The sequence below is a fragment of the Periophthalmus magnuspinnatus genome, chromosome 24 (assembly GCF_009829125.3).
Source record: "Periophthalmus magnuspinnatus isolate fPerMag1 chromosome 24, fPerMag1.2.pri, whole genome shotgun sequence".
NCBI lineage: Eukaryota > Metazoa > Chordata > Actinopteri > Gobiiformes > Gobiidae > Periophthalmus > Periophthalmus magnuspinnatus.
The window spans coordinates 17,333,782-17,351,739 of NC_047149.1; the positions used below are offsets into that span (position 1 = coordinate 17,333,782).

The 17,958-nt window shown below is 35.9% G+C and overlaps 5 protein-coding genes across 5 annotated transcripts; 3 read left to right on the plus strand and 2 right to left on the minus strand.

The window, feature by feature from the left end:
* Positions 1 to 67: 67 nt before the first annotated feature.
* Positions 68 to 6,190, minus strand: tatdn3 (TatD DNase domain containing 3). Its single transcript, XM_033991009.2, has 10 exons — positions 5,989 to 6,190; positions 5,777 to 5,809; positions 5,620 to 5,693; positions 5,302 to 5,386; positions 4,810 to 4,872; positions 4,210 to 4,319; positions 3,862 to 3,917; positions 3,685 to 3,797; positions 3,543 to 3,623; positions 68 to 3,161 (listed from the first exon to the last, which is right to left on the minus strand). Exons 1-10 carry the CDS (start codon positions 6,043 to 6,045, stop codon positions 3,027 to 3,029), a joined length of 807 nt encoding a protein of 268 aa, XP_033846900.1. The 5' UTR covers positions 6,046 to 6,190; the 3' UTR covers positions 68 to 3,026.
* Positions 6,187 to 8,992, plus strand: nsl1 (NSL1 component of MIS12 kinetochore complex). Its single transcript, XM_033991082.2, has 6 exons — positions 6,187 to 6,420; positions 7,459 to 7,531; positions 7,644 to 7,768; positions 7,995 to 8,049; positions 8,412 to 8,479; positions 8,552 to 8,992. The coding sequence occupies exons 1-6, from the start codon at positions 6,232 to 6,234 to the stop codon at positions 8,780 to 8,782; spliced, it is 741 nt and encodes a 246-aa protein (XP_033846973.1). The 5' UTR covers positions 6,187 to 6,231; the 3' UTR covers positions 8,783 to 8,992.
* Positions 8,993 to 9,414: 422 nt separating this feature from the next.
* Positions 9,415 to 10,935, plus strand: batf3 (basic leucine zipper transcription factor, ATF-like 3). Its single transcript, XM_033990609.2, has 4 exons — positions 9,415 to 9,597; positions 10,036 to 10,140; positions 10,236 to 10,280; positions 10,755 to 10,935. The coding sequence occupies exons 1-4, from the start codon at positions 9,568 to 9,570 to the stop codon at positions 10,893 to 10,895; spliced, it is 321 nt and encodes a 106-aa protein (XP_033846500.1). The 5' UTR covers positions 9,415 to 9,567; the 3' UTR covers positions 10,896 to 10,935.
* A 594-nt stretch (positions 10,936 to 11,529) lies between these two features.
* On the minus strand, positions 11,530 to 15,181 carry pex3 (peroxisomal biogenesis factor 3). Its single transcript, XM_033990847.2, has 12 exons — positions 14,978 to 15,181; positions 14,407 to 14,538; positions 14,187 to 14,268; positions 13,994 to 14,037; positions 13,757 to 13,878; positions 13,400 to 13,466; positions 13,210 to 13,264; positions 12,954 to 13,089; positions 12,780 to 12,850; positions 12,571 to 12,693; positions 12,087 to 12,183; positions 11,530 to 11,994 (listed from the first exon to the last, which is right to left on the minus strand). Exons 1-12 carry the CDS (start codon positions 15,048 to 15,050, stop codon positions 11,911 to 11,913), a joined length of 1,086 nt encoding a protein of 361 aa, XP_033846738.1. The 5' UTR covers positions 15,051 to 15,181; the 3' UTR covers positions 11,530 to 11,910.
* A 329-nt stretch (positions 15,182 to 15,510) lies between these two features.
* adat2 (adenosine deaminase tRNA specific 2) lies at positions 15,511 to 17,680 on the plus strand. Its single transcript, XM_033990610.2, has 6 exons — positions 15,511 to 15,650; positions 15,971 to 16,075; positions 16,159 to 16,309; positions 17,078 to 17,184; positions 17,402 to 17,474; positions 17,565 to 17,680. Exons 1-6 carry the CDS (start codon positions 15,558 to 15,560, stop codon positions 17,591 to 17,593), a joined length of 558 nt encoding a protein of 185 aa, XP_033846501.1. The 5' UTR covers positions 15,511 to 15,557; the 3' UTR covers positions 17,594 to 17,680.
* The last annotated feature ends 278 nt before the right edge of the window (positions 17,681 to 17,958 follow it).

Here is a 17,958-nt window from a genome sequence, read left to right on the forward strand (position 1 = left end):
GGGTCCTGTTGTGAACTTTTCTAATAATAAAACCTTTAAAATATATAATAAACAAAGAAGTTGTCTCGAATCAAAAAGTCTGGTTTATTGAATCAATTGTACAGAGTGTCCTTTCACCCTCAGCTGACAAATGAGCATACATACAGCGTATTTATACATGGGAACAATAGTACAAGAAAACCAGTTTAGTGTGTCAAAATGGTCCAAGACTGCTAGACATATCTTGCAATAGAAATAGAAACTTTACTATTACTATAAGGTGGTTGTGATGTGTCTCTAGAGAATGCCACAACAGTTTTTAGAGTTAATTGGTTTTAGATAAAATTAAGACCTATGTTTTAGTCAGGTAGCCTATTCAAGACATTCTTTAAGCCCAGTTTAGGCAACATTTTGTTCAGGTTTAGACCCATTTTAGCTATTGTTTTAGACCCAGTTTTAGTGTTAAGATCACCATGGTTAAGAAAGCAGCCCTAGTGATACTTGAGAAGGCAAATAAACTATTTAAGTAAGTAATTTAATTATATGCATTGTGACTTGTAAAAGTTCGTCTAAAGTTGGTCTATCTGAAGTTGGTCTATCTGAAGGGGACATTTCACAAGGTGGGGTTGTCAACAACTCAGCCTCTCTGGGTGGAGTCTGCATGTTCTGGTGTTAGCTGAGCCTACTTAATCAGTGTTTACTTTGGCTTTCTCTCCCTCTAAATGCATTGGCTAATAGATTGGAAAACATTGTGAAATAAATGAGAGAGTGGAAGGTTGTCTATCCATTGCCCCAAGTGTTAACTGCTGTGACTGCTGTTTAGCTGGCTGTACCTCATGCAGTCCACGTAAGTGCTAGAATTTTGTGAAAGTGAAAATTCTACATGTATATAATTGAATTCTCTATGCTGTAGATTATGAATATAATTTACAGCACAGAGACAGTTCTACAGTTCTGGTCATTCCCACCTCTTCTTCCACAGTTAGACTTATTAGCTACACCCATATGTTAGTCTAATTCTTTAATCCTGGTTTGACCCACACTAACCTAATCATTCACAGCTCCATTCACTCTTGTCTCTATCCCCATAGGCTATAACTAAAAACGTTGGTTCCTATTCAAATATAAGGCAGCAGAACCACACCCTTGGTCCTGGGCCAGTTACTCTATTGTTAACAATGGAGAGCAGTGTTCCTATCCTCGCTGCTGTTACTGTGGCAAAGTGATTAGCCTATCTCCTGGTTGTCAGTAAAGAGATTGTGGGTTTGGAGTCTGGAGCCCTCTGAGTGGAGTGTACATGCATGTCATCGCTGTGTTGTTATGGCAGTGGTTAGTCTGCCTTATATAAGAACCTGTAAAAACTCAAACAATAATATTGGGTATTTTAAGGGAGGGGTAAACATTTTGGCATTACGTATGATGTCTATATTGGTCAGAACCATTTACTGTAAGGGACATGTACCACTGTAGCTATTTGAGCATGACGTGTTTCTCAGGAAGATTAGATTTCCTGTAACCTCCAAACAACAGGAGGGAGGTCCCACTCTGTCTCAGCTTTCACAAACTATCCAGACAAAAATATTATTCCACATCCAGGAGGGCAGTATACATTTTGCTTATAGTTCTGAAAAAAGTTGGTCAAATGTCCATACAAAAGTAGTCTACGCAGAGCAACAAGTTAAGCATAACATTTTGCCAGTAATGTATAAAGGTAGAGAAAATTGCTGTTTTTGAGACAATGACCTTCACTAAACTATATGCAGCTAGTTCAAATTCTGCAATAGATTTCAGTTCAGTTTCATTTATTCGTTTATTTTGCTGTTTTTGTGGTAATAAAACAACTTGGTTTTACATTTTAACACTACCACAAAAAATATTTTGAACAAATTCAGTGACTAATCATTTAAGTACTTTCTAAGATGTTCAAATGTGTGAAACTCAATTTATTAATTCTCTCTTTTTTCAGTCATTATTTTTAAGACAATCCATTCATCGGTTCCATCCATAGTGAGTCATCTCTGTAACCTTAACCATCTCTAACCATCTTCAGTTTCTCATCACTGTGGAAACCTGTACATCACAAACTGCCATTGAGAATACCACCACAACAACAAACCCTGTATATATATCATATTTTGTGAACTCCTATTCACTTCATTGAACCAAGATGCCCAACCAAGATGAACAGGCGTTACTGGAGTTAAATATGCAGAGAGAGACGTGGTGCCAGGTGGAGGGCGGCCCACGTCAGTCCTGGGACAGAGCCCAAAGAAAGCACTTCAGAAAACACCTGAAGACCAGCTCCAGTCTGGACCAGGCTCTGAGGGGCCAGAACCAAACCAGGACCTCCCGCCTCGACCGCCTTGCACCTGCTCAACTGGCCCAAAGACGGCACTATGAGGACAGTTGTAAGGAGTACTTAATACTTATGTAAATATGAGTGATAGGAAAAACTATTTCAGAGTAAAATTATACTAGACTACTATTACAGGGGTTGGAGTCAAAATATACTTCAGTCAGTATGTAGGACTTCTGTAATTAAGTTGATTGTGTGCCTCAATTACTTTACTGGAGAGAAACTAATGTGCTACCAAATTTAGCTAAAGGTTTCAAAGGTATGTATTTGGAGTAGCTGTAATACAATCAAATGTGCAAATTAACTCATTGGAAACACACACAGGGACGTATAAAGGGTTGGTCAAGTGCGTTATATGGTACAGTAGCTTAAAAAATACAAAAGAAATGCATTCCTGTCAAATACACTCACCAAAAGTTTTTTTTTTTCCAGATCATTTCCACCTGGTGTAGATGTCTGATTACCTCAAAAAAGAAGTTTTACAAACATATTTTATCAAAACCTACAGTATACAAAAACCTAGAATTGTTCATTTTTTGTTTCTTTGCTGTTCTTGTCTCATTTCCCATTGACAAGTATTTCTATGCCCTCACTTGGCTTCACATATTCATATATAAATATAAAAATAAGATGCTGAGTTCTGCTTTAATGTGTTCACCACACTCCATCCCCCAGGGATTATCTAGCTGTATCAGAGCTGGTTGATCTTTGTAAAAAGTCTCTGAGCATTTTGACTTGTTACAAACTGAACAGCTTCTGTGGACAGTCCTTTAATCTGGGCGATGTACTGACAAACCAGGCTGATGTTGCACGGTTCATTTCTTTCCTGTAGGACACAACATTTATGAACATTATTTTTAGCATATAACAATACTGTTTTCCAATAACAAATTTAAGACACACTAATCCTCCCAATAAATATGACTTTCAGTGCTGCTTTTGTATTAAATAAACTATTTGAATTGCTACAGCGCTATTTTTAGGTTGTGTAGACTTCATTATTGGAACAAAGTAAAAAAAATACATATAAGTTTTATAAAAACAAGCTAATACATACCTGCCATTTGCATGTTTTTACAAACACCTTTATACCTTTGTGCATTCTGTATTACTATACTTATTAATTGTACCCTCACTGAAATCCATTTGAACTACCCTACCAGGCATTGTCCATTGCTATCTGACACAGTACCATCATATTACATACATGTTTGTTGAGGCCTAAAGCTGGGGAGTCCGTTTCCAGACAGATGTGCTCCAGTGGGATCTGCTTTATCAACTTCACTTTCTGCCAAGAAAAGATCATTTACATTTTTAAAATACTTTAAATACCCCAATTCAACCTGTACCTGTGGGTTTGTGCAAACTGCTGGAGGAAAAGAAAAGAAGTATCCAGCTTTAACTCCATCAAATGCCACTGACAGCTTCCCAGCAAAATTATGAAGCAAAGCACCAGTTACACCTGATGAAAGATATTAAATAAATTGATAAAATGACTATAATATTGTTAATATTGTTTGTCTCACCTTGCTCTTTCATGGTGGAAATGGTAACTTTAGCTGCTGACCGAGAGTGGACATTCCTGAGACCAAATAATAATTATTCATTTATTATTAATTAACATTAATTCACAGCTCAATCTTCTTTTAAAAAACATACACATGATTGAAATGTTAAAAAAAAAACACAAGTTGGAATGTGATTTGTCTACAATAATCTTCAGATTCAAAGATAATCTTAGTTCAGTTTTTGAGACATGAGACAAAGTGAAGTTATAAAGCAGAAGCAAACTAGTAATGGAGCATAATTATTACCAATATTATGAGTCCTGTTGTATTGTTGAGTCCTTGTATTGTCTTGTTGATTGAACTTACACAGGGAGATTGAGCTCTTTGGCGACCTCTAGCTGCTGGACAAAGACCTTCATTTGATCATTCTTTTCCTGTTCAGATGGTGCAAACCATGGAGTGAAGTCCAAACCAATCTGAAAACACAAGGATTTTGGTTAGGATCTAAGTGTAGACACAGAGAGAACATGCAAACTAAAACAAAATTCCTACAAAGTCCAGGATTTAAACCCTAGACGTACAGGCTAAATCTATAAAAACAGTGAGGCGGACAGAGTGGTGCTGTTGATTTAATGTGTGAAGAGTAAAATCTGCCCTAAGCCACATTCCTCTGACAGACTCCACAGCAACACTAAAGTCGAAGAGGCCTGACACCAGAGACAGCAGAGATTAAAGAGGGTTAGGTTCAATGCTGTGGGAAACTGTGATTTTACCTAAGCTATCTGAAAATTCAAAACACTCTTCATCTGTACTTTAACATGCAATGTTATTTAAGATTTTAATAATTTGTTTGGGTTTGAGAATATTGGTAAAAGTGTGAATTAATGATGGAAAAATCAGTACATTGCTACATGTGCTTAAGGTAATGTGCTGAAGTTACAGGAAAAAAAAAAGTAATAATAATACCTCCCCAATAGCAACCAGCTCTTCACTGTGCTGATAGAAATATGGTAGGGCAGCTTCCAGGTCCTGGAGAGATAAAAAAAATTATAATATCTACTGTTATATAAAAAATATATGTTTTTTTCTTAAGTGAATATGTTAGTTAATTTTTGTTCATTTTGATATACTTATCGAGACTTATAGAGAAACTATCAATTAAAAGTTTTATATTCCAGTTTTACAGCAAGAGATGACTGCATAATACTTTTAGGCAAATTTTAAGAGCGTAGTTTGTAGATTGGAGGAAAGGTCACACCTGAATCTGCCACCCAGATTGAAAAGGGTAGGATGACAAATTCAAACAAACACCATATTTGAGTTACATTTACCTGACCTCTGTCCAACAAACGCCATAGCTTTGAGCCATTATAAAGATACAGGATAAATACACACCTCATTCACTGCTCTCAGATTTGTTGAATCTCTGCCTATGACTGACAGTTTTTGTAGTTTTACCTGAGGCTTCACGCTGCGTTTGTCTGGACCCCCATTGCTCTGAAGAGGATGGACCCCGAAACAGGGAGCTATTAGAGCACCATAACTGTGGAACACAAACACAAAGTAGAAGAACGCACAGAGGCACAAAAAATATATACAACCCCAAGTAATTATGCACTTTGTACTAAAATATGGTCAAACAGTAAGTATTGCTTGACCTTTATTAACAAGTGAGTAGTGGTATTAGTTCTTGTAGTTGTAGTAGTCCTAGTATAAAATGTCTCTAAATGTACATTTTAGAATCAGAATAAGTAAATAATTGATAGAAAGAGACACCTCTTCTTGAGCTGTAGAACTCTGTCAAACTCTTCTTGACCTTCTGTTACTGCCACAAGAATCCTAACTCCAGCCTAAAATCAGTCAAGCACATAAATCTTAAACATGTTCATTATAATTCCATATGCTAACCAACTTAAATCTTATCAGCAAAAACCTGTGTGGTCCTTTTAATCACATCATCCAGGTCCTGCAAAAACATCAACACAAAAATATAATGGGTAAGAAAAAAACTACTGTAACTACATACACACTACTAAGACATGTAGCTATGTCTTGCAAGACTTAACCGAATTTAATTTCATCAATCATCAGTGTTATAATGCAGTAATTTGGCATTTGCAAATTAGCACAGAAGAACGGACTTACCTGTTCAAACTCATGCGCGGATATGTGACAGTGGCAGTCTACAAAGCCATTCTCCATCGGAAGTGAGAAATAATTTTCTTAATTTAAGAGACTTAGTGGTATATTTGCTGTCACTGTCGCAAAGCTGAAACACGGGCATTTACAGGCATGTGGAACGTTTGCGATTCACATTTAACCAATAAAGCCGACGGACCAGGAAGACACAATTACACTTCCGGTTTGCCTTAAAATTTGGCGGTAAAGATGGAGGCTACACAAACTGACAAAATCTCCTCTGAAGATCCAAATACTGAATACAGGGTTCAGGTGCAGTCCAAGAAACAGGTGCAAGAGCAGATAGACCGGTACAAAGAACTTTTAAAAACAGTTTTAGACGGACAGACGGAGTTAGCAGCGGACACGAAGAGGGAACTTCTGGGAGAACTGCTGGCGGTGGGTTCACTTCACACAAATGTTCTGAAGAAAATACAAATAATACTAAGTAACTAAAAGTAAGCAAAAACATGCATTTCAAACATAATGGTTGACTGTTTAAAGAGAAGCAGTTTAACGCGAATGAAAACGTTCTGATTGGAGCTACAAATTATTTTAGAGATGGACCGATCCATCTTTTTCAGTTTCGATACGACTCTCGTTAAGAATCTGCCGAGACCCGATATCAACCGATACCAGTGCAGAGACTGAAAACCACATTTAACTCCTTTAAACAAGCTAGGGCTGTCTGAAAATAAAATAGTCGTTTTTTGGTCTGTAAAAATTCGATTGTTGACCCCCATCCCCCTTCCCTTCCACTGAAAATGCTACAAACTCCAGAAACCGGTCAATACTGAGAAGATTGTATTCAGTGATTATATTTCCCCCACTGGCCATTGGAGAAATCTTTTATGAATGGGATAAAACCAACTATTGCATTAAACATCCACCCCAAAATTTAATGTGATGTCACTGATTTCATAGCAGTCAGTACTGCATGGCCCTGTACTAAACTTTGATTCTTACATTTTCAATGCAATTTCCGATGAAAGAAAGTGGGGAAAATAAAAATACATTTTCTTCCAAACAAATTGAAATTAACTTCAAATTCGATTAATCGCTTTAATCAATTTTTTGCCTAACCCTAAGACAAACTGATCCAAATGTGTTATATAGCTGCTATTTATCTTTTAAGTAACCACAACTTACTTACATCTTTGCACAAATAAAGATTTCTGGGCTGATTACAACCAGTAAATTGTCTTATTACATCACTTTATATGTCCCACCTCGATATCGGCTGAACCGATATTTGGAAGCTGATATCTGATCCAGCAATTTTTTCAGTATTGGTGCTAATATCCGGGTAACAGTATCATATCGGTGCATCCCTATTTATTATTTTTATTTTATGATTATTGTTTTTATCATATAAACCTGCAATGGTTAAGGTTTTTACTTTGCTAGTATGGACATTTTTTTTTATTGTTGTTGCAGAACTTTGAAGCAGGAGTTCAGGAGAATGTTTTGGTGAATGGTCAAACTTGGAATGATGCTCCTGATGATGAGGGTGATCTGCTTTCTCTGTTGGATGCTCAGTTGTGCTTTATATGACTAGTACATGTTTTATAATTATAATTGTATTACAGTTGTTTCTAAATTTCTTATGTTGGTGTATTTAGAGGAGGTTGACCTGGAGAGTCAGTTGGATGATATGATTGTAGAGACCAGTAGCAAACGCCGCACTTATCCCAGAAAGATCCTGCCCCACGTGGTTCATGCTCTGAAGGCTGAACGCAAAATAATGGTGAGTTTCTACATAGAATCATACGGTATTTTGGGGAAAAGTCATCTCAAGTTCTTAGTAACAATTTTTACCTGAAAATCGATTTACTGAATGTTGTAGTATTTATGTTAAAAGCATTATAACAACCCATATAATTTATTAATTTACTGTTTGCAAGTGAATTAAATTATAAACAACGTAACAAATTTAGTAAAATAATTTCCAAACATTGTCACTTTTCTTTCAGTGTCTTTATGAAAACACAATCCAACCACAAGATGTGTTTAAGGATCCAGAACAAGGTACAGCTCAGGTTTCAGCTGAAAATACAAAATAAAATGTGCATATTTACAGAAACATTCCAGTCTAAAAAAAAATATTTGTGCAATACCAAAAGAAATGTGGTTCATTTTCAAAAGTTCAAACTCCGGTGAAAGTTTCAAATGTCCATTTTAAACAGAAGTGGTTCTTCCTGACTGGCAAAGGAAAATAAATTGCCCAAAAATTAATAAGGCTTAGTAAAGCTAGTGTGTGACATAAGAAAAAATCTCATTTTAACATTTTAAAGTTACTTTCTGTTTTTTAGTGTTTTATTGGGTGTATTAACATTCTTATTATTGTGTTTCTTCGTTCCATATATTTGATCTATATATGTGATTTCTAGAGAGTATTATGAACATGCTGTCAGCAGAGGCTCCTGTACTGTCAAAACAAGCTAATCAAGTCATAAAGGTAAAAATGACAATAGTTTAACTGTATTACTAAAATCAATTAATATTTGTTTAACTATTTTTTTCTGTTTAGGCCATCCAGACTCTACATAAACAAGCTGAAGGTCTGTGTCAGATCCTCAACTCAAAGCCAAGTGCAGCATCTTTAGAAATACACAGAGACATTTTCGGCAACTGTGACGAATCGGATGCCTTGAGTTCGCCCTTTAGGCACCAGGAGCCAATCAGGAGGCTCGCAGAGGAGACATCTGCCGCAAACTGCTACATATCACTGGATAAAAAAAATACAGATGCAGGGGAATAAAAACATAAAAACATCTGCACAAAATGGACATTAAGAAAAGACTGAATTAATATGGGCAACAGTAGTCTCTGTAAGAAGACATTAACTTAGACTTAAATGTTACTATTAAATGTCCTCAAAAGCAAGAACTTGTCTAGACTTGGCATGTCTTTTTCTCATTTACTAAAAGTGCAATCTATTAAGGTATATCTACATGTTGTTTATTGGCATAATAAACAGAAAGAAATATCTTTCTTCACTGATATGGTGTTAAATGTTATGTTTATATATATTATCATATTTATATGATATAATAGACGCATATATACAAGCATAATTTAAATTTGAAGGTAGCTCATTATTTTGGAACTGTTGCTTTAAACTTCAAAAGTGGCATTAAAAAAAGAACATAAACAGTGGTAACAAAACTAAACTAAAGGTTTTAGTAAACAATAAACCACAGTGTTCACAGGTCCTCATTGAATTTGAACCAGTAAATATTTCACTGATGATAGCATATCACAGAAGTGTAGCTGTGAGTGTAAATGTATATAGATTTTAAGACAAATGCAGTTCACTTATTTGAATTCTTGATTTCCAGTGTACTGCATCATGTGACTCGCGTGTTCCTCCCAAGTTCTACTAAAAGGGCAGTGAAATCAAAGTTGAAGTGAAAGTTCCGTCCACATCCTTCTCTGGACTCTACTTTGTCTTCTCCACATTAACTTCAACTACAACCAAGTGTCACTATACATTTTAACGCAAGGGATTAAAAACTTTGAACTGAACTTAAGTATGTCTGAGTAATGTCGGCTCAACCAGGAATCAAGTGGGAGGTAAGTTAAGAGAATTTGTTTTCATGATTTTATGGTTACAAAACTACAGTTTTAGTTTTGTAACCATTTAATGGTGTAACTTTTCTGACGGGGAGTCTACCACCTGCTTGTCTGTGGAAATGTTATTGCTTTGCCTGGATTGTTCTGCAGTATAGTATTAAACAAATCAAGCATTCATTTGCAGGTGTTTTATTGTTTGTTTTTTTAATAAAAAGCACCTTGAAAAACTGCTCTGCAGTGAGTAGGCTTGATTGCCTCTCCATAGATCTGACCTCTTACTTGGCCTAGTGGCTTGAGGCTTTCTAAACAAAACAATAACATTCATGGAGACATGCTGAAACAGTGGGCGGAACCTCCACCAGAAAAGCTACATAGTGTACCTTTAACTTTGGAGACTAAATAAGTTTTCTTCTTGACAATGATGATGCTTTGTGACAGGGGGCAGAGGATGAAGGGCGGAGGATGAAGAGGAGAGAGAAAAACAGAGTCGCGGCTCAGAAAAGCAGAAAAAGACAAACTCAGAGAGCTGACCAGCTTCATGAAGTCAGTGTGTACCAAAGCTCTATTAGTTTATTACAAGGGTGATTTTTAATAACAAGATAGTCATGTGTTTTTTTTTTTTATTTAATTTTCTTCAGGCCTGTGAACATCTGGAGCAGAGAAACAGAAAACTCCGGCAAGAGGTATCACAACATAGAAACTGATCTAACTTGCAAGTGCCTCAATCAATAAACATGTCTACAAAGAGAAAAATCTGAGGGACTTCGACTACATTATGAGGTCCTTTAGTGTAAAAGCGGGACTTGCCTACACATTTCAGCTATATGGGGTCGTTTTCAGGAAATAAACATGTTTAAAATTGTGACTATAATTTGCACTAAATAGTATTTTATGCTCCTAAATACTTACTAATATCGCTAATAGTTTTAAGACATAAAAATGTAAATTTGAACTCATTAATGACTACACTTGATCAAACGCAAAACTTGGAATACTGTTAGTACATCAAACCCCAGGTTAGTAACTATAGAACTGGAGAAAAAATAGAAAAGCAGGACTAGAATCAGGAGGTGATGCCTGATATTTTAAATCGTTAATTTGTTTAATGCAATAGCTTAAGCCTTAAAGTAAACTTTGTGTGAAATCGTTGTCTGCAGGTGGATTCTCTTTCTAAAGAACAACGTCTCCTCTCAGAAGCTCTCTGCAGTCATGAACCATTCTGTCCCATAATGCACTGCTCCTTCTCCTTGACCTCCTCCAGTCGGCAGGAAGACAATGTGGTTGCTCTGTCCCACTGAGGAGTAATGATTTTCCAGTTTGTACTATGTAAAGTGAATAACAGCACCGTAAATAAATACAATTTGGTTTTGTCTTTTTTCTATTCAGTGTACAAAATAATAGAGCATTTGTACACTCTCCATAGGCTTTAAAATCTCTGCATGAAACTTGCAGCAAATTAGCCATCTTTTTTTTTTTTTACAAGAACTACATTTATCTTACAGGTGACCACATCCTTTTATTACTGTACTCAGTGAAATATACCTGTGGCTTGACTTAGAAACCACATCGCTCTGGTCAGATTTACAGGTCTGACATTTCCGCTTCACATCACCACAAAGATTTCTTTTTCACTTCAGCTTATGGCTAAAGGGACAAGCTATTTATAGAAAGAAAACCAATTCAGTACAGAACACTTTCTATTGACTTGAAATGTGGCATCCAGGTATGTATCAGAAAATATATGACAATGCATCAACATACAAGCTTTGTCTGAGTTTTGTTACATGGTATGCTTAAACATTTAAATGTGTTACCAATGCCTTTCGATAAAATGTTAAATCCCCCTTTTTCTCCTTTCAAAAATACCTCTAAGATGAATAACTTACACTGAAATCTTTAAAATTTGAATTGAATAAAAAAAAAAAAACATTTAGAATTTGACAAGAATATTATTTATTTTTTCTTTGAATTGGTCAGCATCATTACAATGTTACAACCTCCCATTACAACTTTACAAAATGTGTATTAAAACTATAAAAATTACAAAACAAGTCCCTAAATCATACACTCAAAGCAAGTACATATCGTACATTAGCTTTTCTGCTGGCAATAAGCCGGCACATTCACCAGAGTTAATACGAAACTCATAAAATCTGTAAATTACAAGGAAATCTTCATCTATTGACTGTAGCAGCTGTTTGTTCAATAGGACTACATTTGCCATGTTGCAGTGGTCCATGGTCACTGTGCATTTTCTTTTGTGTCCTGGGGGAATAGTCTTTGTTTTATAGTCCTTTTGTAATAAAGGTGTTGCTATTTCTGAAGCTCCTGGGGCATGCTGAAAGTCTCATAAACGCTAGCTGCAAACTCTTTTACCTGGTCGTTCAACAGTAAATCCTAAAGGACAAACCACAAACAAAAGTTTTACCAAAAGTCAAGTTAGGAAAAAATACAAGGAATTAATTAACAATTTAGTTATAAGATTTCACCTGGACAAAGTGACTGGGTGTTTCGCTGCAGATAGTGTTGATCTGTCCGTTAATAATGGGAATGATCTTCGCCAGTGGTAAACTGACTGCAGACAAACTACAGACAGAAACATCATTTACAATAAAAATGATAAACAGATACATCTAAATATGATATGATGGCATACGTCTAAAGCAATGGACCAGGATCAAATGTCTTTATTTCAACTTTTTTTTCCCTGTAGTTGAGATCCCTGATCAAATGACCAAATTGTTATTATTTTATAACACATCCATAATTCAGTAAAAATAAAATACAGCACGCATGTGTGGGATAATGTGTTCACTGAATTTCTATCACTCCTACGCCAAAAGGTCATTTGAACTTATAACATCCAGTTGGACACTTGATATTTTTTTGAAACCTTAGTTGCTATTCTACTCTGCACAAGGTCATTGTCAAATAGAAAAACTTTTAGGCCATGGTGATAACCCATGCATTTACCTTTCAGGTGCGGCGTTGGGATCCGACTCCACAGACGGAGATCTGAAAAATGTGGCCAGGTTGTCAAGGAGACGAGAGAAACCTCGGTTCATACAGGTGTGAAGGACTGTTGTAAAGTCTGGGCTGTGAGCACAAAACATACATGTATATCAGAATAAAAACTGCTGTGATCCGACCAAATATATAATGTGACTGGAGCATCACTTTACCTGTCCAGCAGATCCCTTGTCTCATTCAGGAGGCGGATTGTCATCACATCGTTTTCAGTCAAACCACAGGCCTAAAGTACAAGAAGAAACCGTACATATTGTTTTACATATTCCTTTTACACGTGTGTAGTGCACCAAGTCTTATGAAGCAATATTAACCAGAATTATTTTTACCTGGTCTGCAAGAGCTTCCTGGTCGTCTGCTAACATGTACCAGGACATAGGACGCTCAGAGCCCTCCACCTCAGCTCTAATCCAACTGATTTGCTGCTCCAGCTCCAGCAGAGACAGGCTCTGCTTCAGGGACACACTGTAGGCAGGCAGCCAATGCATTAAAAGAGATGAACTATGTCTAAAATAATGTAGAGCTACTTCATATCTAGGAAATGTATTGGGAAACTACAAATAAAAATGTCCAAATAGCACATACCTCTCTAGTGAGTTCTGCACAGCTTTCTTTACAACTGTCATAAGTTCAATCAAACCTGGAGATACGAATGCAACTGAGAACTGAATTTAAAGAATAATCAACCAAACATAAAACTACTTATTTGCATTGAAATATCAATCACATATCTACTGAGACAAGATAAAAACAGGTCTAAACCAGTTCCACATACCGTTTCCTAATAAATGCTGGATACTGGACAGATACTGCTGCTGGACATCAGGAGGAGCCAGGGGCGCCTGAGGAGAACAAAAAACATGCCTAAAGGGACCTGAGAGGGTCAAAACTGAACTACGGCAACTTGACAGAACTTATACTGGTTTAATATGACAAAAATCAAACACCTTAAATTAGTGGGATAGGTTGAAATTGACAACAACACAAACTTATAAAGGTAAAAATTAACATTGTGTGAGAGTTCCCCTAACAAACAAGCTTTATTTATATTATTTGTGAGTGGGTAGCAATTTGAACATGTACAGGACCTAAACACAGCCTTAAAGGGTCAAAAAGCTTTAAAGTCACTAACCATAGTGTTTTTGTTGGCAGAGTTATCGAGATACAAGTATCCTCCGATGATGTTAAGCTGGATTCGAAGTAGGACCACCAACATGCACGTGCTGTAGACAGCAACAATAGTACGAGTAAAGCCTGAAAAAAGAGAAGAATGAGGTTTTGTACATATATTGCTAGCCTTTAGATTTCTTTATGTCAATTTCACTGCTTGCCAGTGTCTACATGACATTTTATAAAGAGACGGACTAACTGATTATTTTAAGGTCCTCCCAGATTTCCAACTTGTTAGCAGGTCTGCAAAGAGAGGTGAGAGAATGTTAAACTGGATATATATATATTTTTCAATTTGGTTTAATATAGACAAGTAAAAAATGAGGAGCTATGATTGTATATAGAGAAAAGTTTGAGATGCAGGAATAGCAGAAAAAATATTTTTTACTCACTTGGTCTTAAGCAGCGCAGTCAGACTCTCAGAGTTGAGCTGAGTCACAATGGCCTCTTTTAGAGACGGAAGCATGGACAACACTGAAACAAGTGCAGATGTTTTAGAATGATCAGATTACGGATAATAAATATTTGACTTTTGCACTTTCTATAAAATTATATTGTATGCAGTTTTTCACTTGTTTGTCTATAGAAAGCATGGCAGTTGTCTGTATTTACCGGTCATGTTGCAGGTCCTCTGGTTGCTCTCAAAGTGGAACTGTCTTCGGGCCTGAGCGATGTACTCATTTGCTTCTCTCTCCTGGATCTCCCTGATCTTCCTCTGTGCATATTTACCTAGGAAGTACACTCCTACAAAGGAGGTAACATCAGAAAGAACTTGTCATAATGGAATACGTAATGGTCACATCTCGTCTAAGCAATGGTTTTCATAATTTTGCACTTTATTTTCAATAAATGACAGAAAATGACCGTGGCAAGGCAATGTACTTGATTACAGATGCATCTTATGTTAATGAGCAGTTTAGCTCAATCCGACTGACCGTTCTGTAGCTGAATGACACAAAATAAATACAAATATAGTAAAGTTAAATAAACCCCACCAGGTAGAATAATCAATAAAAATAGCTATGTGTTTAAGTAACATGTATGACCATGAAATATGATCGTGCCAAAAAAAGTTGGAAAGTGGGAAAAACATTTCAAAATTGTTCAAGTCATATGTTTTATTATGCAATTTTGCGTTGATTTTAGTAATTTGTAGAGCAGCTAAATGCTAAGCTAAACTTACCACCAACTACTGCACCGGCGAAAATAAACTTTCTTTTGTGGCGTTTGATAAAGTTCCAAGTTGAAGAAAACATCCTCTAGTCGTGACCAAAAACTACAGCCCAAAATGCAGTTAAAGCGATTCATCTATTTGACAAACATGTTGGCTTGACACTTCCAGCGATGAGCAACTGTCTGCTAAATGGCTAACACGCTAGCTGTCAAGTAAAACAGAATTACACTAGAAGAACAAAAGTAACGATGTCAAAATAAAAAAAAAAATTAACACTGCTTAAGTATATTGTGAACCCAAATGTATTTCAGCAATACTTTATTTGACAGATTATTATTAGTGGACACATATTGTTCAAAATAATTTAAGTATTAAAGAAAAACAACAAAATAAATGAATTTATTTATTTTATTTTGAAGTAGTTACCGGAAATGAAAGGAACTCACTTAATGTGATTTATGGAAAGATCTGATTGGCTACTTTCAGAGTTGGTCCGACTTTTATTTTGTTCCCCCTTCATTTCTGAAGCGTGGTCTTGAACATGAAATAGTTTGATGTTTGAGGAAACGATATAACATATTCTCTGGTTATGATTGCAATGGGAACGGAAGGAGTTTGTGGAGAGAGTTTTTATCCCAGCGACGAAGAGATAAAGAAGTGGATGGACAAGGCGTTTGATATGGTATTAAGCGTACACATGTAATCACCAAATAATGTAGAGAAATCTGAGAGAAACTGAACAATTTTGGATTAACCTCGAAAAGTGAAAAAAATACAGCCATAAATGTAGCTAAGCTGTTTTTAGATCTGAGTTCTAAATAAAACACTATTCCAGATGTTGTCTATTTAATTTAATTTGATCAATACACAACATGGCGAAAATGTGCCATATAATAAGTAGTAAAAAAACAAACAAACAAAAAAGTAATAAGCACTTATCAACACATATTTACTTCAGATTTATTTATTTATTTTTTACAAAACCGCAATTGTATTTTGCAGGCTAAAGATGCTCTGGAAAATGGCGAAGTTCCCGTTGGATGTCTTTTGATTTACAACAATGAAATCATAGGGAAAGGAAGAAATGAAGTTAACGAAACCAAAAACGTAAATATTTAAGAATAATTAATAGTTCTTTTTTATTATTATGCGTTGCCATTTTTTAAAACTATTATCTCTTTTGTTTTCAGGCCACACGTCATGCGGAGATGGTGGCCCTGGATGAACTCAGAGATTGGTGTGAACTCAGAGGTTTAGAAGTGAAAAGAGTTTGTGAGAAAACTGTGCTGTATGTCACAGTGGAGCCATGTATTATGTGTGCTGCTGCACTGAGGCTTTTCAGTATCCTTCTTTAAACAAGTACAAAAGCTTTTTTGGAGATACTTATTCTAAACAGACTGCAGAGATTTCCACTTGTTGACTAGCGCAAAAGGCCCCATAAGTAATTCCTTCTCTGTGTGCAGTTTGCAGTTTGCTTTTTTTCCCCCTCGACTTTATCAACTGAGATTATATAGACCAAACCTTCAGCTAGTTTCTCATGACAAGATTTCGGCTCAGATCTGATCCACTGCTCCTGACAGGTTTACCTCATAAAAGATGGGTGTCACGGCCCCAACCTTAGATGTATTGCTGTGCGTTATTATTTTGTGTGCAGATGGAGTTGGTTGGTGCAGTCCTGATTCCTGTGTCAAGGGCCCCACGCACTGCACTTTTAAAAGCTCGTGCACACCAGAAGCTCATGCTGGCTCATCCTGCTCTCAAGCAGTCACCTGCGCGTCTCGCACTTTTTAATACTTACACCCCTGGACATTTACAGACATTCACACCTTATTAAAACTTGTTTTAAGTCAATTAATTTGTTAAATTAAAGTTTATTTCACTGAAAATGTAGTTTTGACTATTTTCTGTCATGGCTTGGAGCTGGGTTATGACAATGGGTAAAATGTAAAGACATATCACTTTAAAAATAACATAACATTAACTTTACACCAGTTAAAATTGGGTATTACAACAAGACATTTGACATGCTGCAGTTTGAATGGGTATCTGACTAATTTCTGATTATTTGTAATAGTGTGTCACCAGTAATAATCCTTGACAGCTGATCAGATCTCCCTGTGGTGGTGTATGGCTGTAGGAATGACAGATTTGGAGGATGTGGTTCAGTTTTGGATATTTCTTCTGCAAATTTACCACAAACCGGAACCATGTTTAAGGTTTATCAATATTTCATTATTTGCTAAATTGTAGACTGTCATGAACATAGTTATGACACATTTTACAGTCTGACCTTTTTCTGTAGTTTTTGACTTATCTGCAGATCAACCAAAACTTTAAATGTAAACTTGCTTTAGGTATTGAAACTATTCCAGCTTTATACTTAAATTATTACTAAATCAATAATAGATTTATAAAAATAACATGTTTGTGTAGTGTGTTGCAGGCCACAGAGCAGAGGAAGCTGTGGAGATGCTCAAGATTTTTTACAAACAGGAAAATCCAAATGGTAATCCAAATAAAAATGATTTATTAAACTATGTCACATTTTTGTTGCTATAATTGTACACTAAAAATATTTTCTCTAATTTTCTTCCAGCACCAAATCCCAAAACCAGAAAGCAGTAGAGCTTTTTTATTTATTTATTTTGTACTCACTGTTCTAACGTCTGAATATTTTTCTTCTCTTTGACTTTTCCAGCAGAGAGAAGTATTGCAAGCATTTCTCTATTTTTATATCCATGATATTTGCTCTAAAAAGATGGCTTATACATGTATCTTACAATATGAAAATGGACATTTTTTATTGCTTAAATATATGATCAGAACTTAAATGCTACCACCTGTAAGTTTATTTTTTATTTACATTTTTTTACCAGTAGATGACAGATGTGAAATCTGTTCCACCCTCCCCTCCCCTCAGAATGAATGAATAATCCCCAAATTGCACATTTCCTATGTTTTGGAATTTTTTTATTGGAATTTTTATTTAC

Coding starts and splice junctions, on each gene's coding strand:
- batf3 (XM_033990609.2), top strand. CDS start 9,568: ATGTCGGCTCAACCAGGAATCAAGTGGGAG. Junction 9,598..10,035: donor AACCAGGAATCAAGTGGGAG/GTAAGTTAAGAG, acceptor GCTTTGTGACAG/GGGGCAGAGGATGAAGGGCG. Junction 10,141..10,235: donor GAGCTGACCAGCTTCATGAA/GTCAGTGTGTAC, acceptor AATTTTCTTCAG/GCCTGTGAACATCTGGAGCA.
- nsl1 (XM_033991082.2), top strand. CDS start 6,232: ATGGAGGCTACACAAACTGACAAAATCTCCTCTGAAGATCCAAATACT. Junction 7,769..7,994: donor AGGCTGAACGCAAAATAATG/GTGAGTTTCTAC, acceptor CTTTTCTTTCAG/TGTCTTTATGAAAACACAAT. Junction 8,050..8,411: donor GTTTAAGGATCCAGAACAAG/GTACAGCTCAGG, acceptor TGTGATTTCTAG/AGAGTATTATGAACATGCTG.
- pex3 (XM_033990847.2), bottom strand. CDS start 15,050: ATGTTTTCTTCAACTTGGAACTTTATCAAACGCCACAAAAGAAAGTTT. Junction 13,467..13,756: donor CTGCCAACAAAAACACTATG/GTTAGTGACTTT, acceptor TGTTCTCCTCAG/GCGCCCCTGGCTCCTCCTGA. Junction 11,995..12,086: donor CACCCAGTCACTTTGTCCAG/GTGAAATCTTAT, acceptor TTTGTCCTTTAG/GATTTACTGTTGAACGACCA.
- adat2 (XM_033990610.2), top strand. CDS start 15,558: ATGATTGCAATGGGAACGGAAGGAGTTTGTGGAGAGAGTTTTTATCCC. Junction 17,185..17,401: donor AAACCGGAACCATGTTTAAG/GTTTATCAATAT, acceptor ATGTTTGTGTAG/TGTGTTGCAGGCCACAGAGC. Junction 17,475..17,564: donor CAAACAGGAAAATCCAAATG/GTAATCCAAATA, acceptor ATTTTCTTCCAG/CACCAAATCCCAAAACCAGA.
- tatdn3 (XM_033991009.2), bottom strand. CDS start 6,045: ATGGAGAATGGCTTTGTAGACTGCCACTGTCACATATCCGCGCATGAG. Junction 5,694..5,776: donor TGATTAAAAGGACCACACAG/GTTTTTGCTGAT, acceptor GACTGATTTTAG/GCTGGAGTTAGGATTCTTGT. Junction 3,162..3,542: donor CTTTAGGCCTCAACAAACAT/GTATGTAATATG, acceptor TGTGTCCTACAG/GAAAGAAATGAACCGTGCAA.